Genomic DNA, 27,123 nt, shown 5'->3' with positions numbered 1-27,123 from the left:
GCCACATTTAAAAGCTCTGGTTGGAACAATTTGTCTACGTGATATAAGTGATTTTAGGGGATCATTTCAAAAAAATTCTTTAAATGTTAAATTAACTAAACTGATAAAACACTTGGAGAGGCTTATGTGGAAGGTGCTATAGGAAGAAACAATTATTACAGTGATATAAAAACGTTTGTCCAAACATACACAAATACACACTTACGCAAACTTTTAGCACTTACATTCTTGTATTGCTAGTTTTGTTCACTATGACTGACTTCCCACTCTGATCAACATTGTGGTCTAATCCAAAATAAGCAGCTACTCTATGTAATAGCATCCTATGGTAAGATGTCATTGGGGGGAATTTTTTTCTTGGAGATCTAGAAATAAAAAAACAAAAGCAAGTTTAGCAAAACAAATAAAATTATTGTTGGCAACTTGGTTTCTTTAAAATGTCAGAACTTACTCATTATTACCAATGAAATCTAAAATTTCCTGTTCTAATTTCAGCAGCATCATTCTGTCCCTGAAAAACAAAATAATAATTTTCACATGTAAACCTTAAATTGAAGCAAACATGAATTTAAGACATATGGATGACATACTTTTTGGTAAGAAATGAATCATGGGGCTTGATCACGATACAATTCTATAGTATTGGCTAATTTTCCTAAAAAAGCCATGTTTTAAAGAATAAAAGTCTTAAGTTTTATTAATTTATTAGATATATTTGTATCACATATTATAAAGAGGCAGAAACAGGATCTAGAAATTTCTCTTGCTTTTATGAGTAGGTAAAGGAACGATATAGTAAAAAGAAAAATTCTTGCTGATGTTTACGATGCCATTACCATGTGGTACCCCAATGAAGCAAGAAACAGACTATGGAATGCCAAGAACAGGAACACTCTTCAGGGAATCAAATGCTAGGGGGAATTGAGCATCATAGGACAATGGTATAAGAAACGTTTATTACTTTAGTTATTAAGAAGGATGATGACGAGGAAAAGGACTTTTTGGTCCTAATTTTTTATAAACTAATGCTTTTAAAGGTCTTTAAAATACCTTTTCTTTAAAAAAGGGGAAAAAAGAGTCATCCTTTTTAAGCATGTAAAATAAATGAGAACCCTTGGGATTCTACATAAACTCTTTCAGACCACTGTGATATAAGTTAGTACTGAGACTGTAACTCACTTAATGATACCCTAGTGATGTAAAAAAGTAGGCAAAGATTCCCAAAGGCCTCACATTATCTCTAGGGAATATAGCATTAGAACCTTCTTTCTGTAGCCACTAGAAATTCCACATCCTAAGAATAATACTTGATAAGAGACCATAACATTAAAACTGAACATCCTTAGAAAACAATGTAAAGTGCGGGAAGGGCAGGGGGAAAAAGACAGAGAGAATATAATAGACTTGCAGAAATTAGACACAGGACATCTTCCTCTTTCATGCCTTTTTAGGTTACCAAAACAAAGCTGATTGATTCTCAAAGACCTGAAGGTCTTAACAGAATCTTTTAATGGGTTCTATTTATTGATTCTTTTTATAAGTTAGAGGTGATGTCACACTTGAACTACAATTCATTTGAAACTTTCTGTAGATTTTTGAATAGTAATAAATGTATCTCATTTTTTTGAGATAGGGTTTAATTTGCAAATAGAAATATTTACAAATATAAATCACAATATGTCACTGATCTGATCAGTTAGAATATTAATCGCATATTTATTTCTATACATGCAAAAAAGGATCTCGGGTATTAACTTCTTATTATAAACACACAAATATGTGTCAGGCTATTTGCTAAATCAATTATATTTATGATACAAAGTCCCACAGATTATTTAATCCATCCCAACATGTTTAAAAGTTAATATTCATCTTGGTGGAAAATGGGAAAACCCATAGGAGGGTATATGACACTTTTATCTACTTCTATGATATAGAAGTTTATTTCATTCCCCACCCCTCTTCTTATTAAACAAGTGTTACAATTCTGAAGAATAAGGATTTCATAAATAATGAAGACATTTTTACAACTATGAAATCATCTTGTTTTCTCAGGTTTTTCCATTTGGCAATGGTATATTTAGAATATTTGTGTTGGTTCCAAAAGAAGAACAAATTAAGTTTTCCTTTGTGGGCTATAAGCTATTTAGTTTTTCAGAAAGAATGAAAATGAAACATGTAAGACTTACAGGTCATAATTCATAGCTAAATCGGACACTAAACTAAATATAGGGTCTTATTTTTCATTCCATGATTGCTTTAATCATTTTTTCTTCCAATTTCTCTTTATATATTTGGAAGTTCTTTAACATTCATATTTCATTATGTGCAGTATTTTTCACGTTAATACGTGATCAAATCACAGTCTTGTTAGGTTCACAAATACCAATTGTTTTCTGAATAGAACTTTATAAAGGATCTTAATGAATATGTTATTTATAGGTTCTGATGGATATTGGCCCTTAGGTATGTATTTACAATTCTGTTAAAAGCACTTAAAAACACATTTCAATTTTAAAAAATGTAACAATTATCCAAAGTAAAAATTTCAAATTGGCTACCTATATAGATACTATCTGTTTACAGAGAAAAACTAGATACTATTACAAAATAAAGCAATGCCTGGAAGTAAATAAATTGCTACTAGGGTTCAAGTCAATACACCAGAACCCAAAATTAGTTAGGTGCAAGAAGTGTAAATATGTGTATTATAAAATTTTCTATGCTAAAGCAAATAAACAAATAAATAAATAAACAAATAAATAAATTAATTAAAATCAATTTTGACCTTTGACCATTGGCCATCTTTCCAAGAAGATAAAAATAAATTAATCTTAATATTAGCCTATACATGCGAGTTTTACTTCAAGAAACTATCACAAAACTTTCTAACAGTCAAACACTAATGACTCTGGCATTACTGAACATTTATAATAATCCATAACATGGTATCCTTCAATTACACAGTGATAAAGAGTTGAAATCAAGGGTAGTGAATAAGGTAAAGAATTAATAAAAATTAATACATTTAATCTTGGGTCTGATGTTAAATGGAATTCCCTAAATAAGCATAGTTAAGTTGAAGTTCATGGACATATACATTAAAAGATTTAAAAAATGTAAAAATTTTTTTGGCCAGCAAGTACAATTCCTCTTAACGTAACTGATAGTCATCTGTGAGTCTTAGGAGTTAATCAGTTTTGATTGCAACAGGATTTAAAATGTTTTTGGTTGGTTGTTTTAAAAACATGCTTTAGATAACTTTCAATTTGAGTCATAATCTTTGGATTACGTTAACTCACTCATTGGTCAAAGGATGAAAAAAATTAGATTTAACAATCTGAAGTGGAAAATGAAAAACAAAACTTTTTTGCTAAGGTCCTTTAAATGATAAAAGGAAACATCCTTTCTAAGTTTCAATTACAAATGCCTTAAGGCATAAATAAGTTTTAATGTCAAAAAAACTCTAAACTTAATCAACATCTTGAGGTTAATTTTAGATTTAAAAAAATCAACAGAAGCTGATTACACTTATCATTAAGTTAGAACCATGAAAAATCACTATTCATGCTTAAATGGAATATTGTTTACGAAGTCAGTAAATGAGTAAACCTTCTATTTTTTCAATTAAGATTCAATAGTTGCCACGATTTCCTGTAATATGTTGATTTTGGTCACATTTTATAGATTAGTCTTACTATATATATATATATATGTATGTATATATATTCATTCATCCTAAGGCTAATTAATCAATAAACATTTATTAACAGTAAGCACCAGGCAATTTAATACCAACATTAATGGAGAACAGCAGAGACTTGGATGAACCAATAAGATTTGCTATCTGGCTTTGAATTGTTTTATGCCTACATTTACTTATGGGCTGGACTGATTTTCTAAGCATTTTGGTTTTTAGCTCAATTATTCCTTTTTATAAATATTATGAGTGGCTATCACCTCGTAGATGGATGCAAAATACCAAGTAATAGAGAATTGCCTGTTATCTCAATCAACATTTGCAAGTTTTCTGATTCATACTTTCTAGGAGATGGCAAAAATTGTTTCAAAACCTTTCTTGATGGGATCGTGGTTATATGTTAAAATAAAAACAAGCAATAACAATCCTATATAGAAAAGAGGGACAAAGTAGAAATTTTACATATGAAAGTATATGATAAATATGAATGAGAACTCAAAAGAAAGACTAGTCAAAGGTAAAATCTGAAAGATAATAGACTTGATATATTGGAATAGAAATAAAATGTAATTCTACTTTAATAGATTCTGAACATCTAGGATTTTAAAACACTATGCTAACAAAAGTGGCAGAAATATTCTCAATTTGGTGAAAATATTTACTTAATCTCTCATAACAACAAATCTCTCATAACAACCTTGGAAAGAAAAACAAAAAATACTTCATTAGCCAATTTTACATTTTAAAAAATTAGGTTTTATGTAGCAGAGTATGTTATAGTAAAGCAAAATTATGTCTTTCATAATTAATCAAGTGTACCTCAAACAACAAAAATAAGGGTGTAACATAAAGAAAAATAGTTTAAAAATATATCTATGTGATACATATACTGAGCATCATATCTTAGCCACAAGAAACAAACTATTTCAAGCCTCATTAAAATCTCTATCTATACTCATAATACTCTGAGTCAAAACAGAAAAAGCAAGATTATGGTATGCTGGAAGTGATTGAATTCAAACCTTTTTTATTTATTTTTACCTGGGATTGTTTTTTAATGTATTTACTAAAAATTCATGTAGATCTATGCCAGTTGAATCTGTGTATTCTTGACTGGAATCTAAAAAACAACAACACAAAAATCCAGTATAAAGTTGCTTGAACACATATCTTTTTATCCTTATATACATGATGTTCATCTTAAATTTTACTGGATAAAGATGTTCCTCATATAGAAAAACTGATAAACTAGGGAAGGGGAACACAAAAATTAATTTGGACTAATACAATTCTTCTATTTCCATATAACTTCAGCCAGCATCAATTTATATAGTTATATATCTAATCTAACAAATAACAATTTAACACATTTACAGTTTGTGAAAAATCCTAATATGTACTTACCACTCTTCTCATGCGCAACATATCTTCCTTAAAAAAAAAATTCCAAATAATTTAGACTTAAAAGATTTCTAATAGAAAAGATAATGTTTCATTCAGTATTGGTGTAACTACAGACAAAACAATTTTGATGTAGTGAAGAACAGGAATTTTAATTGTGGGAAAAGTATGTCTAGGTCTAAAAAACTGGCTATCCTACTCTATCCTACTTCACATACTACTTGATAGCAACAATGGGTATTACACACACACACACACACACACACACACACACACACACACACACACACACACACACACACGCACCCCCCAAACTCTCTAAAACTTAAATCTTGAACCAAAAACCAGAAGAAAACTCTTAAGATGTTTTTGCAGTTGAACAGAGTGGTGTGTAATCTCAGGGCTCCAAAACATCAAAAGGGTGATAGTGACAGTTAAAAACTATTTTCCATTTCTCTCATGTGAAAAAGTAAAAGGTATATACAAAAACATGACAAAGTGGCACCAGAAACATTGAAAGTAATTAAAATCCAATGTGGTTTTACAAGGTTTAAGAGGACAATGCTTCTTGCTTATATAAAAGCATCAAAGATAAAGAATTATTTTGTACTTAAACATGCTAATTTGACTAATTTGGTTATTTCATGTTTCTTTTACACTGATTTCTTTGAGTGTCTTCTTAGAAATGATGTGTTAACAAACCAAATCACCATCTGATCATGTTCTTTATAGCCCATATTGTTTATAGGATCACAGATTCTAGAAAATTCTGAGGTTATCTAAGATACTTCTTTTCCACATTAAAAGACTTCTTTGTGATTATTTTGCAAATTGGGCCAGAAATAAATCAAATTGGATTAACATTTTCTTTCTAAAATATTTCCTAAGTAGCTTGGTACTGATCAATAAAAGATTTAGGTCCATACTTTTTGGTTAAGTGATAAAATTTACTTCAAGCATTCTTGGAAAGATTTTTAAACATCACTCTCAGAAATTTAGCATTCTGGGTCATATTTTTAAAAAATTTATTACTCTTAAACTTTTGCTTTTGACAAGAATTATACAGTAATATTCTGGAAAAGGACATATAAAGCACTATAGTGATAGTCATCTTTCTTTAAATGTTACCCTCTGTCTTAGAACTAACACTAAGTGTTGATTCTAAAGCAGAAGAATGGTAAAGGAAAGACAAGGAGTGGTTTATAGACTTGCCTAGGGTCGTACAATCAGGGAATATTTGAGGTCAAATTTGAACCCAGGACCTATTATCTCAGGGTCTGGTCCTCTATCCACTGAGCCACCTAACTTATCTGATTATAGTATTTCAATATGGAGACATCAAAGGCAAAGAAACACAATCTACTACCATTATCACTCTTGGGAGGGAGGTTTCTTAGTGTTATTGCTGTCTTCTCTGTAAAATGTTTTGCAGGTTTTGAATATGGTTAAATTATCTGCAATAATGATTTCTTGCAACTGATATAGGATTTGACTTGGGATTAATAAAAGGCAATTTAGAAACAAAGAACTAGATTGCAAACCTCTTGATAACATTTTTCTGGGCAACTTATCGCCTTTTTCTTTTTCTGCTTCATCTTTGGAGGGTTTCTCATCTTTTTCAAATGATTGTGTTAACTGGATCTGGATTTTCTCCTGCTGAAAGATGAGATGAATTATTTGTTAAAAATTAACAAATTTAGTTACTTTATAATACATATTTTCATTATTTTTGAGTAGTGGAAAATATTCTAGATTGTTAAGAGAACCGTTTCTTTTTCTGAGGAAAAGTAGATATGTTAAAAAAAAATTAAAATACAAAATTATTATACATTACCAAATATACACAAAAGATCAAATAATGTAAAATATTTTAGTTTTTAAAGTATTTTAAAACTTAATTTATGACAAATTATATACCTTGTTTGTTTTTAAATGAATGAAATGATCTTAACCCCTCAGAACCTATAAACAAAGAGCTTGAATTCTATTCAGTGGCACTAGGGCACATACAAAAAGATAATTCTAATTGAGGATGAGACTACATGGCACTACAAATAAAGGGCAGATTTTGGAGTCAGAAGCTGTGAATTCAAGTACCATATCTAGTATATAGTGGATGTATTATTTTTTTAAAAACCCTTACCTTCTGTATTAGAATCAATACTGTCTATTGGTTCCAAGGCAGAAGAGTGGTAAGGGCTAGTCAATGGGGGTTAAGTGAATTGCCCAGGGTCACACAGCTGAGAAGTGTCTGCAGCCAGATTTGAACCCATCTCTAGACCTAGCTATCAATTTAATGAGCTATCCAGCTGCCCTCTAATTTCTTGTTTGTTTTTTTGGATGTATGATCATGCATGTTGAAGTAACAATCTTGTAGTGCTCCATGTAATGTGTTGACATAGTAATTGCCAATATAATATAAATAGAAAAAAATTCCATAACATTAGATTCCTATACCAATAAAATGAGAGTTCCAGACCAAAAATAAATAGTGAAAAAACTATAGAAGTCGTATTAATACTGAGTCCTCAATATTAAGTCCATTTTCAATTGCTACCTTTCCATTGCTAGCTTTTGCTTTCAAGATGGATCAAGAGACAAAAATCTCAGCAAAAGCCAAATATAAATGATGAATTATCAGATAAGGAATTTCCATATCACTTCTTTTGATTTGCAGAGAATAAAATTGACTAGAGTTTAAAAAGCTACCAAAACATGTTTTTGCCATTCCATTTACATTTGGTTTGTGATTAGTGTGACATTTTCATCTAATTTGTCAACAATCATTTTTTGAATAACCACTAAGCTGCAGGATCTATGTCAAGTATTGGATACACTGTGTCAAAACAGAAATGACTGGGGGTAGTTGGGTAGCTCAGTGGATTGAGAACCAGGCCCAAAGATGGGAGGTCCTGGGTTCAAATCTGAACTCAGACACTTCCTAGCTGTCTGACCCTGGGCAAGTCACATGACCCCACACTGCCTAGCCCTTACCATTGTGCTGCCTTAGAACAAACACAGTATTGATTCTAAGATGGAAAGTAAGGGTTTAAAAAACAAAAAACCAAACAAAAATACCTATTCTCATAATCAACTTATATTCTATAAAGGTGTGTACATTTTTGCAAGCATGCACACATGTGTGTATGAACGTCATTCAAAAATGCTTGATTGATTAGGTGAAAATTTCAAATTAATTACAAACCAGAAGTAAATGGAATGACAAAAACACTAGTAGATGGGGGTGTTGGGAGGGAAGAGAAGAAAGGTCTTTTAGGTGGTAGCATCTGAGATGAGCTTTGAATTAATCAAGGGCTCTAAGAAGTCAGTGAGAATACAGATTACATGCCAGGTATGGACCACTGTAACCGTCTAGGTTTGAAGGATGGTAAGGGAATGAATTAGGGTGTTGGCCATGAAAGTAGCATTTTGAGAAATTAATCCAGCTTAATATATTAATGCTTACTTCCCTATTACAGGTACCTTTCTTCTAATCACCCAAGTTTGTCACCTTGTGTCATTCTCTCACTATCAGACTCTATGTGCAACCTGTAGCCAAGTCATATTGTTTCTACCTTCAAAATATCTCACAAATAAACATTCTAACATAACAACTCCCTTGGTGCAGTCTACCTGCACCTACAAGCTCATTTCATAACTATAATCCTACTCAATACAGAAAAGGGAAAAGAGTTTTTACATGATGACAGTCTCTTGTATTCCCTTCAGATTTTTCTTCAAAGTATTTCTGCTGTATTTTATTATCCTAGGAAAATGTGAAACGTAATCCAGAGGCTTAAACTGCTCATACACCAATGGTTTTAATAAGAAAATTCCAAGTGTGTGTCAATCAGAAATCTAAATTTACTTCATTAAAATAAATTAGAATTGATAATTCCATTGTATAGCAGTTACTTTTTTCCATCAGTCACAAGCTATGAATCACTTAAGTGCATTTTAACTTTTAAAATGTCCAACCTTAAAGAAAAAAAATCTAGTTTTCCAAGATAAATGAATTGGTAGAAAAGTATTTAGAATAGCATCTGTACCATAGAAGGTCATGACACAATGATATTTTTTACATGCCACCTACAGGTTCATATTCTATTCTATAAGCTTTTCCAGAATAAAGAAGAATGAAATTGGGATACAGAGTCACTCCCTAAAAACTAAGAGCATTCAGCACTCTTAAAAGAAGTCAGAACCTCGGGAGGAAGTCTTAAACGGAATCATAGCCTTCAGATTCATTAAAATAGCCTCATTAGTTAACACATGCTTCCAGTTTTATGGAAAAATAAGCAAGAAAAATGTCATTTTCAACAGCAATAAATGTGTTAAAATCCTATACACACCCAAATACCCCAGAGATATTTCTTAAATATAAAATTTCACAAGTAACAGGTTTATAACAGACTGTGCCAATTATTTTCATTATCTGAAAAACTTCTAAACTTTTTAGGAAAAGACTGAATAAAATGAAATGTTCTAGGAAGTTTCCAGATGGATGTACTTTACTAGTTATATGGTCTTCATTTCTTAATTTCTCATTTTTGCACAAAGCTCAGAATAGGAAATTGAGACATCTAATGCTTCTTGTGCTGAGGATTAAAAAAAAAGGAAGAGAAGAAAGAAAAAGGAAATGAAAGAAAGGAAGAAATAAAAAGAGAAAACAGGTTCTTATTTTCAAATTGCTTACATTCTATTAGAGAAAAGCATATATGTATGTAACTAAGTATAATATAATTTGGTAAGTGTGAAAGGGCAGTAACAACTTGACTTCTAAGAAGTTAAACGAGCTAAATTTGAAAAAAAGATGTACAGAATATTAAAAAAAAAAAAAACAACCGGAAAGCAGTGCAGATATACTTCTGGTTTGTGGGGACTACTAATGAACAATAGAAAAGATAATGCTCAATTTGGGGCAAAAGTCTATTAAGCATGTTGAATGTGCAAAGAATAGAGATTTAGGAAATAAGTCCACTAAATTTGTATTGAGTGGAGGAATGACATGGCCAGGCCTGTGACACAGGGATATTTATTTCTTCCATAGCTATAAGTAAGATGTGCTGGAGAAGACAGAGGCTGATAAATACGAAGCCAATTAGGAGGCTGTTACTACTATAGCCCACATGACAAGAGTCTGAAAGAAGTGAAAACTGAATGAGTGAAGAAGAAATGAATTTTCAACCTTTAGGTAAACATTTCATTTCCATGTAGACACAAGCATGCTTTTGTAACAGTATTTTATTGTTTCAAAAGTTTTTTCAATTAATTGTTTATTATTTTTACAATGCTTATTATCTTATACAATATAAATGGCTTATTGTCACTTCTATGAGCTATAAATGGAATTTTATAACACCAAACACAGTGACATTAAATCAAAAAAGTAATTAAGGAAAAAAAGGAAATCACAGAGGAAAAAAGTAATGGAATTCTTTAAAAAAATCTTCAATTCTTTAACTTATGTTTTGTATAGAAATTAATTTGTTGGCCACTAGGTAAGATGTAACTTGGCCCAGTAGGTTGAGAGCCTGCCTGGGAATCAGGAAGATCTAAATTTAAATCCATCTTATTACATTTACTGGCTGTTTTGACCTTAAACAAGACATCAGTGTGCTAGGCCAGAGGGGTCAGTATTTTTGAGGGGAGAAATGAGTGTCAAAAACAAATAGAGGGACCATTAATTTGTTCATAAGGATTCCTACAGGTGTCTACTTGACTTAGAAAATCACTTAGTAACTGTACCTATGATTTATTGAATTTTGAAATTTTTGTTAAATACTTCCCAATTAAATGCTTATCAGATTTGTGCTACCATACGCTGCAGGTCACATGCATGACACTTTAGATCTAGGCAACACATTAAGACCATGAATTGCAGATCTGGACTGGTAAAGGGAAACTTATTGGGAGCTGCTTATATCAGTGAAACTAAAGACCAAAAAGTAAAATGCTTCTTTAAAAATAGTCCTTTAAATAATGGTTTTAGAAGGTAACATACACAGCTCAGCCAAAGAATACAAACCCACACCCTTTCTAAAACTTGCCTATACTTTCCAACCATTCAACTTAAACAAGTATGCATCAAATTTTGGTACTGAACCCTATGTGGATTCTCACTTTTTTTTTATCCTTATACTATTTGTGTTCAAATTTATTTACTTGTTTATCTTCTCTACTTCACTGGATATTAAGGGTCTTTATGAATATTATTAGTCATGTACAATTCTACCAACACAGGACCAAGATTATGGCGATCTAATCTAAGAGAGAAATCTAAATAGTGAGACTTATTTAAAATAAGCAGTATTTGAAAAACTCATACTACTGAAGGATAGTCACATACTCAGTTAATGCCAGTTTGGAATATGGTCTAAATTACTGAATAGTTTGCAAACTAATTCTCAACCACCAGTGATAATATTGGATAGAGAAATAATCAAAATTATGAGAAAGTTCTCAAACTACATTGTGTAATAATCTTGCCTCCAATCTACTTGAAACTCTTTCTAAAAAAAAAAAACTAGATCATACTAATAAAATAGGGGAAAAAAAGCATTTCAATTTCTTTATCTCTTGTAAAAAGGTCTCAACAAATGGTGAAAAGAAAATTGTAAGAAAGAAGGAAAAAAGTCTTACGAAAAAAAAAATCACAAAAATATATCTTCACCTGTTTGGGTGGGGGCTATGATGGTGTTTCAGATGCCAGCTATGATTCTCATGAGGAGAGAATTAGATGGGGAAGAGAAAATATAAGAGTAACCATGTAACTTGAAATGGGTGGATAAGCGAGATAGAATTTGAAATTGTCTAAGAAATCTCCATTGGCCATTTGGAAGGCCGTCAGGTAAAGAATTCAAGGTTATCTGTAAACATCAGGAAAATGGAATTATCATTTTCTGAGTGCTAGATGGGCTTTCTTTAGATAAACCTTTAACCTGTCCTAGGGTTATTTGCACTATACCTTGGAAACTCATATTTTAATGTAGGTAGATCTCTGAATGGGTTAAAATATAAAGCTATGTAAAGACATACATTTAACCTGTGATGCAATCAAATAACAATTAATTTAAAAGGGCTAAAAAGGGGAAATTATACTTCAAGACTTTTCATTGATAAAATGAAAATATTTGATTTTAAGCAGAATAATATCTCTCATTTTAAAACTGTACATGATTATAATAAGTATATCAAATAACCATACAAAAAAACCTAGAGCGTTGAGTCAGACTCAAAATAGAACAGGCTGCATAGTGGCCTTGCAAACCACAAATAAATTTTATATTTTAATATATTTTATTTATTTCATTAAACATTTTATTCTGTTTTTGGCAACACAGGGAGTCTTAAAGCAGCATGCAATCTTGAGTCAGACACCTCTGATCCAGAGAACTGACAATTTTATAATTGCAATTATGATTTCATTTGGAAAAGATAAAATAATTTACTATTCAGGATAGCTAAGGAAAGTTATCAGAAATATAAGCTCAAATGGCCAACCATCTAATTTTAATCTCAGATCAAGAATAGGTTTTTAGCTAGGTAGAATTTTTTATTGAGAATTAGAAGGATATGGAAATCACTGAAAAAGAGAAATGAATCAACAATTTCAGGAAGTAAATAGAATCATTTAAAATTGACTCTGGACCTGTGATGTCAGGGATTTTGGTGACAACCTCAGAAAAAAGAACAAAATACACAGCACAAGGATGGGTTGTTTAAAGTGAGGAATTTCAGATAGCAGAACTAGAAAAGACAACCCAAAAAACTAAACACACGTTATTATAAAAACTATCTTGTAAAAATGCATTATTGCCCACTCAGTGGAGGTGTAGGGGAAGGAGTTGTTATTGTTGGTGAACAATGATTCTGGTACATCAATAGCAACAGAATTTGAGCTTCTTTGATCAGTCTTTATGCACTTTATGAAGAAGTGTTTTTTAAAAGAGTGAATTTTTGTTATTTATCAATCTTAAAGTTCTAAAACCTCTGAAACCACACCAACAAAAAAAATTAAGAACAATTCTAAATAAGGTTCTACAGTTGAAATTTTCACATATTGTTTTAAAGTATTTTCATGGCAATTTACAATACTGCTAAAAATCACAATTATATGTTACTGTCTGAGTTAACTAATTTTTACTCAGAGAAATATTCTGTGCAATAGGAAAGATTTTTTCCCAAACCCTCCCGCATTTTCACCAACATTCAATGGTAACAACATCAATTCAGCCTATCAAAAACAAAACAGAAAACTGTCTTTAGATTTTAAAAAATCATTCTCCAGGGAATATGTTACTTTCAACCATGTTGTCAAATTATATTAATTTTACCTGGTTATCATCTTGGGAAATCTCCGCTGTGGGAGGTGGTGGAGATTCTTCACACACTGCAAGGCTCCGAACTAGCTTTAACTTTGAACTTGACTAAAGAGAAGTATTTATAATTAACACTACATTTCACACAACTAGGGCATATCCAAAAGCCCCCTAAAGAGGGCTTTTTGTATTTCTTTATAAATAGTTTCTGCCAAGTATAAAAGTAGATGAAATGCACACAAAGTTAAATGTATCATTAAGTACCACTAATCCCTTTGTTAAAAGGGAAAACAAGCAGTTGAAGCGTTGAAAATCACATAGCAGTAGCAACGGGTATAATTCCAATTTTTAAAAAAGCTAACAAAATCCAAAGAATGGTAGGAAGCTACTTTCTCTTGCTATGGATAAAAAGCCATCAAAAGTATAAAAGCAAATGCACAAAAGCAGACAACTAGGCAAGACAAAAACCCCAAATAAAACAAAATAAGCTTTCTGCCAAAAACAAAATATGGCAAAACTAAATTTAATGTACTTATTTTATGAAAACAAGAATTAATCAAGCATGAAGGAAGGCCCTTAACATGCTAGCACACCCAGGTGTTTACTATACCTTTGACCTTTTTCCTGTCTGTCCAAACGACTGCACTGGCCGCTGAATATTGGGTATAAGAGAAGTTTGTATTAAATTTTACAGTGAAATAGGAGGATGTTATTAAATATACAAGTTAGTAGAGAAGAACTAGCTGTATTTAAAGAATAGCAAAGGTGGAAAACAAATAGTCCAAGAATGTTGATTTCTCCAATCATGTATGTATTCATGCAAAAGTTTATATTCTCACCGAAAATAGTCTTATAATACATTGGCATTTTCTCTTAGTCAGTAAATCAAAAAGTTTCAGAAATATCTGTTGTAAATTAACTCTTTAGATAGCAGCAACAATAAAAGATTTTACTTGTAATTTTCATCATGTACTAATTTGTAATAATTCTGTAAGAAAATCAATCAAGGAGTTTTAAGTAATAGTGTGTGTATATAAGTAGGAAGAAAAATGAAAAGTTATGGGGTGGGTAGATGGGTAGTTTCCAAACTCCAACTTGGGAAAGGTAAAGACAAGTCTTGTGAAGTTGTATTCAGTACATACTGGTCTTGAGGTATAAAATGCTTATATGGACAGAGGGTTGAGGGTTTGGCAGAGACACTTCTAAGCCAAGTAGAAAAAATTAGGCCACATTACTTTATGTGAATGTACATCATTCAATAATTAAATTTTAAGTAGAAAAATAATCAGTATCAATATTTCCTTGTTTTTTAAACCCTTACTGTGTCTTGGAATTGATATGGGTTCCATGGCAAAAGAGAGGTAAGGATTAGGCAATTGGGGCTAAATGATTTGCCCAGGATCACACAGCTATAAGTGTTTCAAGGCACATTCGAACCCAAGTCCTCCTGACTCAAGGCCTGCCTCCATATCCACTAAACCACATAGCTGCCCCCCAGTAACTATTAATAAGGCATTTCCTATACCTAACAAATAAACAATGTGGGGAATGTTACATTTAAGGAATAGTTCTGGGACCACACCAAGTTTGTGTTTGGAGAAACTAGCTGGGGGGCTGGAAGAAAGGATGGGGTGCAGGGCGAGCTAGTGGTAGGGAGCCCCCCCAAACAAAAACCACATAGAATCTAAGCTCAGGGTCTCACAAGTGGGTCAAAAAAAAGGAGTGTATTCTGAAAGGAAAATCTAAACTTGAAAAATCCAGAACAAATATAGTATAAAAGCACACAAAGTGCCAAGATGAAAGTACTACAATGTAGATTAATGCATTTTTCATCCTTGAAAATAGGTGAGGTAGTGTGTTGTAGATAAACAAAGCTGGTTTTATTTCAGACATAGGGTTTATTTACTTTTTAAACTTTTATTTACTTAAGTCATAACTCAATGACTTGTTAAGGGTATGCTAGTCGCATAGCAATGGAGTTTTAGTTCTATTATTTTGTAATATGGGATAATAATATTTCCACTAGCCCTATGTAGGGTGTTGTGAGGAAAGTGCTTTGCAAACTTTAATATGCCATGAATTATTATTAATAAGATAAGGTTTCATTATTTCACTCAACATACAATATAAGAACACTTCACTAAACTGATTATTCAATTAGGAGTTTAAATTTAATACTTAATAATGCCAAACAAAAAGTCTATCAAAACCATCACCAAACCATCCCAATTTACTATATAACAAGGTTTACAAGATGCTCCACTGAAATGAAAGATAGTTTACTTAAGAAATAAATTATATTAAGTGACTTTAAACAAATGCACACAATCACATACACAGGATTTGCTTAGTAATGTTGCCAATATACTGCTTCTATATCAGTTACATTTGTACTTTCAGCCACTCCTTTATCCTCCCCCTTAATTTGCACAAGGAAGATTACTAATTGTCTGGAAGTAATACTTGTATCTATTATTAGAAGAAAATGGAGGCAGAAATTTGATATTTCAAGGTCAGGGTTTAAAAGAATAACATTTTTTAAAAATAGTAGGCTATGTTGTTGCTAGGAAAAGACACATTTAAACCTCAAGGAAGTAAAAGGTTAAGAGGGTAGATTGGTCTATATTCTGCTTATTTAACATTGAAAAAAGGAGAAGAGGATAAAATTATTTTTACTTTTAAAAAACATAGGTATAAAAGAGATAGCTGATATGGAAATCATGAGCTTATAGAGAAATATGGTTTTATTACTTAAAAATTCATTGTGGATCCATATAAATTATTGCAAGTATACTTGGTGAAACAATTTATAGTGACACAAGAAAATATGCAACAAAGAGACTGCACACTATTGATATATAAAGTATAGTAAACTGTCCTGACTCACTTGAAATAAAAAGGCTTTTGTTTCTTCTTTTTCCTGGTTATGGATTCACAATCTATGCTATCGCAAAAAATATGAACTGCCTTACATTTTATATAACACTCAGAAGCAAAATTTTATTACCCACTTCAATCTTAAAACTTAATTTCACTGTTTTAGTGATCAGCAACTTTTGTAAAAGGTCTAGGTAAAACTTTTATGTCTTAGGTAATACACTTTGTTTCATAGTGTGGTATAGGGGTAGGTGGTAAACAATAAGCACAAAATATCTTATATTAGACCTTAATTTGAGAGTGATGCCACAGATTATTCAGGGTTACTGGTTACAGAGGAAAACAATTAAGAGGGTGGGTAAAGAATTGTTGAAATATCCAGTCTATTTATGAAGCAATGACTGTGCTAAATGCAATGTTTTGGGAAACAAAATTCTGTTATGTTTATGAAGCTAGGAATACCCCCTGGCCTGACCATTGTCAATTGATGAGCAGTATGAATTTTGAGTGTCAGCAATAGGCCAAGAGATAAGTTTGTAATGATAGTCATAAGAATACAAATTAAGAAGTATTTGGGAAAGAGAAAAAAAAAAGAAACATTAAGCAATTAAGTCAACTGAAGGTCCAGGAATCAAGGCATGCAATGGGGCCATGTAATTATGTAATAGGATTAACAAGTCTGTCTGTCTGTCTGTCTGTCTGTCTCTCTCAGCTACTCAGTCTAAAAAGAGTTTGTAGCTGGTGTTTTTTCATGGTACTGGGCCATCCTTAAGATTGTTCATCATTTTTCATCTATGATATGGATGAAATCATAGGTGATTTGCTTCTAAAATTTGTGCATGACACAAAGATAGGAGGAATGGTTAACATGATGGATGATGTAATTAGAGTTAAAAAAAATCTTGACAGTCCAGAATGGCAAACTAGTTTGTTGGTTTCTTTGCATAAGTTGAAAGTTCTATACATCTATACTAGGATTAAAAAAAGAAACAAACCAAAACAAAATCTTTTAAGATGGTAGTTCTGAGTTACAGTGATTTGTTTGGTAGTGATCAATAACCTGCTTTTGCAGAGGCCTTTATAGATCAATCTATCTCTAGTTCAAGGGATGAAATTGAATATGATCAGAATTGTGGATTTGTGAGGGCAAAGTGTAAATATTGGTGAAAATCAAAGCTGAAGAATGTACTTTATTTGGAAACATTGAGCTAAAGGTTAGCAAGACTTCTAGCTAAGTAAATCATTGCAAAGGGATTTAAGGAAGGATAAGCAACACAAGAAAAATGGAAAAGATATATACAAATGTTACAAGCCAATTCGCCCAATAAGTTCAGATAACTTGCTTATAAGAGGAAAGAAAAATAGCATTAAGAGAACAAAAATAAAAAAAAGAAAATGGGTTCAATAAAATGTATATATCTGACTTCTCTGTTAGAGAGGAAACAATTGAGAAATTTGATGGATATCAATTTCAAGTTTTATTGACTCAAGGTTTCTGAATGAATAGATACTAAAGGCATGGAGAAAAACCTCAAACCTTTTTGATAATGAAAAAAAGCATATTGATTAATTACCAAACCATGGGGCCCAACCTTTGGACTCCAAAAAATCTTCTCTATATGTACTTGAGGACATCTTCTAGAACATTATTAGTATAGAATACGTAAGCTTTCCAATAAGTGATATTCAATAATGGATCGCATTTCATGTAATTTATCATTTTAAAAATGATAGAAGAATGTAGCGAACAGACTAGAAACTTTTAAAAGTATCACATGAATGCTCTGAATTGTTAATGATTAGGGAAATACAAATTAAAACACTCAAAGGTATCATATCTAACTCATCAAATTTGTATAAGATGACAGAAAAAGAAAATGACAAACATTGAAGGAGATTTGGAAAGGAAGGTACATTTATGTATGTAGAGCTGTGAACTATTCTGACCATTTTCTAGAACAATTTACAACTCTACACCAAAGGGGTATATTTCACCCAGCAATATAAGCCCTATGTTTATCACGCAAAGGGACCAAAGGAAAAGGAAAAGGACTCAAAAGTACAAAAATATTTATAGGAGCTTTTTGTGGTGGTAAAGGATTGGAAAATGAATGGGATGACCCATTGACTACAAAATGTTTGAAGAAGTTATGGCATATAATTGTAATAGAATACTAATGTGTTATAAGAAATGACAAGGGGATAGTTTCAGAAAAATATGTTTTAGATGACTTCATATGTATATTGGGTATTGTATTTATTTTCTTCTCACTAGGTGAGGAAGAGGGTTTGGAACAGAAACTAAAAATTAAGTGGGGGAAAAAAGTCTTTAATTCATATATCAAAGACATTCAACATTTTTTTTAGAAGAACAGAAATAACTGTTCAGTCACAAATATCTGTAAAACTTGGAGATGGAAAGGTTTTTGCCACTGTGAAACAGAAGATTCAACACAGATTTCAAACTGGAGGGATTACTCATGTCTGATGAGCTCTTGAAATGTTTCAGTATGAGGATTGCATTGCGCTGATCTATTCAAACCTCAAAGCTTCAAACAACTCAAGAGCTTGTGTGTGTGTGTGTGTGTGTGTGTGTGTGTGTGTGTGTGTGTAAAAGACAGTATACATGGACAGCAAGTTGGTCCCAGAGTTAAATAGGGTACCCTAAATGGAAGGGCTATGAAGAGTGTTATACAGAAATGTAAAACCACCTCTGATGTGGAATTGGATATAATTTATGGAAAAGGGAATGAAAAAAGAAAATATTATGGAATAGCAAGTAACTTTTCCATGGCTTATGGGTGATTCAGAACAGGAAAGAAGTGGGATATTTTTCTGAGATACATTATGATTGAATCCCAGACTTAGGATAGGGACAGAACCATAATAAAATCTAGACTGTCTGCTGTCTAATGTGACGAGGGTACTGAGAGCTGTGAAGATTAAATTTAACTCTCCCCTGTTTGTGAAAATGAAATTAATTAACTCTCCCCTGATTGTGAAGATTATTATCACCAAAGGTAAACACTCCATTCACACTCGAGTAGGGGAGGTCTGAGTCCCAAGTGTGCAATAGTGGGTGATGAATCAGAATTAAACTAACTGACCCTGGATCATCTTAAAGCAAAGCTTCAACTGTGAGTGGTAGACCTAAAATTAGGGGAAGGCACAGGAAGTGACACTAAACAAAGTGTCTCTAAAAGGGAGTTACAACTTCCTGAGTCATTTCTACTTGGAATTCTATTTGGGGTGGAAGCTGAAGAGGAATCTGTTGACTGGACCTTAGATCCTGTTCCAAGTGAGGCTATTCTTAAATCTCTTCCTTTTGGACTAACTCATGGTGAGTGAAAAGGCTAACTTCTTTCCTGGATATCTTCTGAAGAAATTAGCAGAAGGAAAGACCTACTTCGACAGTTTTCCCCAGGTCCTCAGCTTTGCTGAGGTCAGCTGAGACTAATTCTCCCTGCCTGGGTTGAGCCAGGGAGTAAATTACTTAGTACTTAGGCTAGATATCTTACCCTGTCCTCTCTCTGATTTTCTTATTTCACTCTTTCTATCATTTGTAAATAAATCTTTTTTGAATTAATATAAATTCCTGGTGACCCTAATCCAGTCAAATCTTTTTATATAATTAACCCATTTTCCCCATTACAGAGCTCACAGACTTCTTGACTATATCTTCAGTACTAGTACAAGCTACTCGTGACAAAGGAAGTGATGGGTGACCAAATGAAAGTTCTACATTCCTTGGTGTTCTGTGGATGGCCTGAAATAAAAAAGGTTCAAAACTCAGGTCTGGGCTTCCTTTGGAGACACATAATGGCAGCAGAAAAAGTGGTATAGTCTAAATATTAAATTCCCCTCAAAGAAAAAAGGAAAGTGCTACTGTAACACATACCTGTCACCGTTTGCAAATATGTAATACTATGAGTATAAAGCAAATGTTGCATATATAGTTAGATTTAGCTAATGGGTTGATTAGTTTTACAGAACAGATTTCTTTTAACTTATTCCCTTTATTGTTTATTCAAACTTATGACTCTCTGGAGAGAAAAGAGATAAACATAAATAGAAAATAAGGTGATAAACCAAATCTGATCCTAAGATCTACTGTCTCTAGGCCAGGCTCTCAATCTACTAATCCACTTAGTTGCTCCTTCAACATTTTAAAATGAAAACTTAAAGAGGAAAGATTCACTAAGAATCAACTACAATCTTTTATTATGTGCCAACTACATCTTAAGGTCTAGTATACATAAATGAAGGAAATTTTTAGGAGAGTATTACTATTGGACATGAAAGATTTCATAATGACTACTCAACATCTTTCCCATTTCAGAAAAGACTAAAGCAAGGCGGATTTAAAGTCCTTCCTTAGACATCAGGGTCTATGATCTGAAGACAAATCACCTACACACTCTCAGCCTTAGGTTTTACTTGTAGAAAATAGGAATTATAACAGCACTTACATCATAGGGCTATTAGGAGGATAAAACAAGATAATATATAACATTTTGCAAACCTTAAATTACTATATGAATGTTAGCATATACAATCGTTATTATACAATTAATAAACATAATTATCATTATAACTACAATTATTAGTTACTACAATTGTTACCATAATAATATATATTAGAACAATTATTCTATTGTAAGAATCACTAACAGTCCAAAGGGATGAAAGTGAGAAGTTCTAAAAATATGATCAGAAACATACAATTCAGCAAGCTTAGGATGGATTCAATAGATTATAGTAATGAAAAATAAAGCATGCAGAGGGTTTTTTCCAAGTCCATTGTACACACATAGGATTGACCTACAAATAAGTATAAGGTATCAATTAAAGAGTCTTTGAAAGATCTTACTTAGTTCAGCCCAACACTGTTAAAATTACTTTACTGAATGATCCCCAAATGTTTGACAAAGCCTCTAATTATGACATCCTATCTATTCCACTATTTTCATTCATGGGAACCACTCCACTCTTTATTACAAATTCCTGGCACTTTCTGTCCCAAATTTTCCTACTTATCAGGCTTCACCTGCCTCTCCTAATTAGTCTGGATTCCATGGTAAAGCATTATAATTATATGCTACATTTAATTTGAAAGTTCATGACTTCATCTTTGGATTATATTCCTTACGATGAAGTAGATTTCAATGCTTTTACAAGGTGTTATCTTGTGTAATTCTTTTTCTTATTTTATTACTTAAGTGTCATAGGATTTATTGAATGCTGTAGGAATATGTAGGAATTCTTCCTTTTGTTATTTCTGTGCAATGGGTGTATCAAAAGTGGCCATTTTTTTGGGTCTTTATTCTTAATAAGACTGGATCAGCTCCTTTCAAGACAACCAAATTTTTGGTATTGTCCTTTAGATCAATTCTTTTATGTAAATCACTGTTGGCAACATAAAGATCATAGTTCTCCAGGATTTTGAGTCATTGGTGAGAAAACAGGTTTTAAAAAGATGGACTTTTATAGGACAGGGCAGCTTTGAAAGTACTGCAATATTTCCCCAGGTAGAGTTCAACTCTTTTGTTCAATATGAATATAGCCCTAGGCAATGAAAGATACTGAATATTATTGAGCAGTGGAGTTCATGTGTTTTTGATCTACATGCATTGGCAAGACTAATCTGAAAAGGTAGATAGGCAAGACTGGAAGTTGTTGTAACTAAAATTTGGAAAATTTAAGTCATCTAACCAGTCACAAAAGATGATAAATTTTATCACATAAAAGTGAGATCTGAACTTGGATCCTGATGCTAAAGCTAGTATTCTTTTGAATATATTATAGATTTTCAGTTAGATTTAAAGGTGGAATGAATTTTAGAAGCCTTTGAGTCCATTTTCCACCTTCTTCTTAAAGATAAGGAAACTGAAGCTGATTTATTTTGAGAATATGTAGAACAATATGAGCATGTATGATATCACTCAGGCTAAAATAAAAGGGGGTTTAATAATCAGTATGGACCTAAAAAAATACCTGACAGTTATGATAATTTGTGGTAAAATGATATACCTTTTGAATCACCTGATTTAAAATATAAATATATTTAGTTTCAAGTAAAATATGTTCAATTATATTTTACACGTGATATTTCACGAGTGGTAATTAATTTAAATCCTTAGGTTTTCTTAGCTTTATTTTATCTGTATCTGTATGTATGCATGTATGCATGCATAAAATCATTGTTTGGTTGCTTTTACATTGCCCATATCTTTCCTAGACTCCTATCCCAGAGCCATTCTTTTAAAATGGGAGTAGGGGGGTGGAGATCATGAAAATTAATCAATATCTGACTAGATACGCAACATTACATAACCATAATTCTCCTTCTACCAAGAAATCAGAAGTTAAATGAAATGTGTGAAAGTATTAACTTCCTATCTCTGCAAAGAATTCACGGGGGAGATAACTTTTGCTATCTCTGGTTTGTGGTCAAGTTTTTATACTTCTGCAATATTCAGTTTCAATTGTTTTGTGATTATTCTTTGCACCTTATTAAATGTATACTATTTTTCTGGCTCTGCTTGGAAAGTTTCCATTAGTGAGAATATTTAATTATTCAGACTTCTCATTCCTTATCCACGTTGGATAAGAGAATTTGCTTTATGTAGTTTTGCATTATTTAATCACACAAAAGGAAAATCTTCACTAAATAATCAAAACTACAAGTTTTTGAACTGAATATATGATTTATCTTTTAAAACATTTAGCAAGATAAAATAAAAAATATAAATCCCCATTATATGTTTCCCAACAAAAAATAGTTAAATTTTCCATTGAGGGGTAAATATATTATGAATTTACAGTATCAAATTATTCTGTTTAATATAAAGTTGAAAGAAATTACATAAATAAAAAAAAAACTAACCACCAATGATATATATATATATATATATATATACCAATTATATCTATAGTATTCTTCCAAAGCACTATCATTAATTTCTACGACAGGTCTATTGTAAAGTTACAAATTTTATTTTAATAGCAACTGGAATATAACAAATTGCTATAGGTAGCAAATAAGAATGCTATACAAGGGATGTGGATACCTATAGATTTTCATTCTTACAAGCTTTTATAATGTGAAATATTATTTAAGAAAGCCAGATCTTAAGACAGGGGATAAGAAGTTGTAGGTTTTCTCCCCCTCACCCTACTCTCTTGCTATTGAGGTACTAATAGGCTCCTGCCTTTTTTCAAGGGCTGAACAATGCTAGAAAAAAAATGTTTGGTTATGCTAGTCAGGGTAGAGTAAAAATTTAAATTATTTTCTTTCATTTCTTGTGTTGCAAACAAAATGAAACGGTTTCATATTCAACTTAAGGTTTCCTTGATTGGGTCCATACAACTATAGTAATTAATTGTGCTATTGTTGATCATTTGTTTTAATAAATGGGAATAACTAATTAGAAGGCTCCTGACTCCCCCTAATTCAGGAGTATAACCTTGATTTTAAAAACAGAAATTATAAAAGAACTAGGATCTACTCTAGGTAAAAAACAAAAGAAAGCAAAAAAGTTTTCACCATCTAAAAAAATCTTGTTAAATTCCTAGAAACCACATACTTGATTATAATCAATGAAGTAAAATATAATTACTATGACTTTTTGTTGAAAATTTAACATGTAAATATATATGTGCTTGAAGCTATAATTCAGGAGTGATGCAGTCTAATGGTAGTACCAGTTTGACTCAGCCAGTATATTCAGCAAGAAAAACATTCTCACACCACTCAAAATATATTTCTGATAAAAATCATAGAACTTAAATGAATAGTATTTTTAAAATTAACATTTTAGAGAAATGCAACAAATCAAAACTGCCCAAATTATCATTCAATACTGTTCCTCATCTATCATAATGCATTTCCCACCCTCAACAACAACCTGATTATGAGTTTCAAATCAGAAGTTCTTTCTCAAAGCTTGTACTCAATCCTGAGGCAATCAAAGGGTGCCAAGAGTCTCTGGCTATCTAATTTATCTTTCAATAGCAACTATTGACAGTTCTTTTTTTAAACCAGAGGTGATTCAATTCAGGATAGGACAGTCCAATTAAGTAAAGTGGTGGCTTGGTTTGGCTTTTCAATCTTTCTATTCTCAGAGAACTCAGGTTAAATAAAAGCTAAGCCTCTGATGACCAGAAACTCTAAAACTCTGATACGAAACTGCCAGTTTATTTTTTAAAAAGACCAATAATTTTGAATATGTAATAACAAAGAACTAGCATGCTCATTAACAGATGCCTAGAGCAGCAAACAATGAAGGGACACAGCAGAGTTTCAAATAATAAATACTAAATTTCACACAAAAAGAAACAAAAACTTTCATTGAACACACCTTTTTTTTGCCAGTGGGAAAAATCCTTCTCTTACCTGTAAATCAATTTTGCTGTCAATACAACGTTCATTCTTGTCTGATGAGATGTTCTCATAGTTTTCTGATTTGATGAGATTTTCAACTCTGGTTGCATCTTTCATTTCTACCTCCAAACCCTTCATTGTATCAGTTCCATCTTTTACAGTAATAGTATCAGACATCCTCATTAGAGAAGGTTATTTTAGAATCCTACAGGAATCTTGAAGCCTTTGAAGGAGATAGAAATATACAATTAAAAAAATTCTTATAGGGCTGAAATATCCCTCCAATATATTTAATAATTTAAAAATTTAATAATATTTCTCCAATTTAAATGCATCAGAATAGCACATATGTATTGTGAACTAATAAGGAAATATTTCACTAAATAAGATACTGGAATAATTCATGCTCAGAATAATATTTTTCTCCTATTCTACCTTGTATGTAGGTTTATATGATTTAGAATTTCTTTCATTATTTTTTTATTTCCCACTTAGCATTTTTGCCTGAGGGAAATACTACTCAGAGGCAAGCTGTGGCCATCCACATTAAAAAAGAAAAAGAAAAAAAAGCAACAAACCCCAAATCCTAATGAAGATGGGCAAGCACCTTAATTCTGGGAAATGAAATGAAACAAAATTTTTCATACAACCCAAGGAGATTGTTTCATTGAAGAACCTAGATAATGGAAATCCTGAGGTATCACTGAATAAAAGAAGACAGCCCTCTATTCCCGCTTTCCCCCATTCTGAAGAATCTGAAGGTCCTATCAAATGGTTGTTATTGTTTAGTCATTTCAGTTGTGTTTGATTCTTTGTGACCCAATTTAGGGTTTTCATGGCAGAGATACCAGAGTGGTTTGCCATTTCATTTCCAGATAATTTTATTGATTAAGAAGCTGAGATAAACATTGTTAAACGACCTGCTTAAGGTTATATAGTTAGTATGTATATGAGGTCAAGTTTGAACTGAAGAAGATAAGTCTTACTTCAAGTTTGCTACTCTACTCACTGCACCACCTAGCTGAACCTATGGCATGGTATTAATTATTTTAATAGATTCATGTAAGAAGCATCTAAGATATGCAGAGCCCTTTGCTGGGATGGAGGCAAAGTTTAGCTAACACACAGTCCTCTGTTATTGAGAGATAACAAATAAAAATATGTATTATGTGTAAGTGCAGAAAAGGGACAAGTATTGTTTGAGTTTTCACAAGGAAAAGGCAATTACTGATGCAAGTAAGGAATAAGGAAAGAAAGAAAGGTTTCATGGAGAAAGTAGCATTTAGATTGGGCTTCAAAAGAATGGGTAGCAGGAATTTAACATGTAGAGGAAACTGTGAATAGGGCATTGTAACACTCACTACATGGAACTAGGAAGACAAAGAAATAGAAAATCAGGAGTAGTTCAGTGGATTGAGAGCCAGGCCTAGAGACAGGAGATCCTTGAGTCAAATCTAGCCTCAAACTCTTGGCAGTGTGACCCTGGGCAGTCGTTTAACCCCCATTGCCTAGCCCTTACTGTTCTGCTTTGAAACCAATAGATAGTATTGATTCTCAGATGGAAAGTAAGGGTTAAAAAATTAAAAAAAAAGTAGAAAATAAGACAGAAGGAGCAGCTAAAAGGACTGCTAAATCTTAGTTTAGAGGTATAAAGAATATTTAGATTAACAGTGTGAAAAGCTAGAGTGGTCAGAGGAGTATGACTTTAAAAAGGCCATTAGTTTTGGTGCTTTGGAGGTCACAGCAATTTTCAGGAAGGAGATGAAATTCAATGGTGGGGAGGAAAGCCAGATCTCAAGAGTCTGATCAGTCAGCTAACAAGCACTTAAGATGTGCCAGTCCCTGTGATAAGCTCTAGGGCTTCAAAGAGTGGCAAACCAAAGTTCCTGCTCTAAAAGCTCACATCTGAATTAGGAAGAACACAGACTAATAATAATTATAGCTAGGTTTTTATAGAGAGGACATTACAAATTTGATCTCAATTTATGCTCATCAGAGACTTTGAAGGGAAATCGGTAGGTACAAGGAGCATATTGTATAAATGGGAGGTTACAGGATAGGGACTTAATGACAACTGAGAAAGGTCTCTTGCAAAAGGTAGGATTTGAGTCAAGTCTTACAGGAGACAGATGGAAGGTGCATTTCAAGCATCAGTCAGTCAGTGAAAAGGTACAGAATCAGAAGATGGTGTGTCACATCTGAGGAAAAGCAAATAAAGGTCAGTGTTTCCAGGTAGGAGAAACATAGAAGAATGAAGTGTAAGAAGTCTAGAAAGTGGGGAAGGGACATGGTTGAGAAAGGTTTTAAATACCAGAGGATTTTGTATTTGATCCTGGGGATAACAGGGAACCATTCAAGTTTCTTGAATATTGTAGAGATGTAGGAAGATCATTTTGGCAACTGAATGGTAAATGGATTGGAGTGGAAAGAGACTTGAGGCA

At 32.2% G+C, this 27,123-nt stretch overlaps 1 protein-coding gene across 41 annotated transcripts in view; it reads right to left on the bottom strand.

Annotated features, from left to right (window-relative positions):
- Positions 1-27,123, bottom strand: part of R3HDM1 (R3H domain containing 1) — a 159,040-nt gene that overhangs the window by 60,254 nt on the left and 71,663 nt on the right. For 10 of the 41 annotated variants that reach the window (XM_056793770.1, XM_056793779.1, XM_056793775.1 and 7 more), the window contains 8 exons: positions 24,695-24,905; positions 14,033-14,074; positions 13,438-13,530; positions 6,643-6,757; positions 5,105-5,131; positions 4,742-4,820; positions 452-511; positions 225-365 (listed from right to left, as the gene is read on the bottom strand). In XM_056793770.1, coding sequence (XP_056649748.1) covers positions 225-365; positions 452-511; positions 4,742-4,820; positions 5,105-5,131; positions 6,643-6,757; positions 13,438-13,530; positions 14,033-14,074; positions 24,695-24,865 — 728 coding nt within the window. In that variant the 5' untranslated portion in view covers positions 24,866-24,905. The remainder of the gene's footprint in view (positions 1-224; positions 366-451; positions 512-4,741; positions 4,821-5,104; positions 5,132-6,642; positions 6,758-13,437; positions 13,531-14,032; positions 14,075-24,694; positions 24,906-27,123) is intronic. The other 31 variants (XM_056793784.1, XM_056793785.1, XM_056793801.1 and 28 more) reach the window with 9 other exon arrangements.

The sequence above is a fragment of the Monodelphis domestica genome, chromosome 4, assembly GCF_027887165.1.
Source record: "Monodelphis domestica isolate mMonDom1 chromosome 4, mMonDom1.pri, whole genome shotgun sequence".
In the NCBI taxonomy this organism is placed as follows: Eukaryota; Metazoa; Chordata; class Mammalia; order Didelphimorphia; family Didelphidae; genus Monodelphis; species Monodelphis domestica.
Note: the sequence above shows the minus strand (reverse complement) of the source record. Positions and strands in the feature narration are given on the sequence as shown.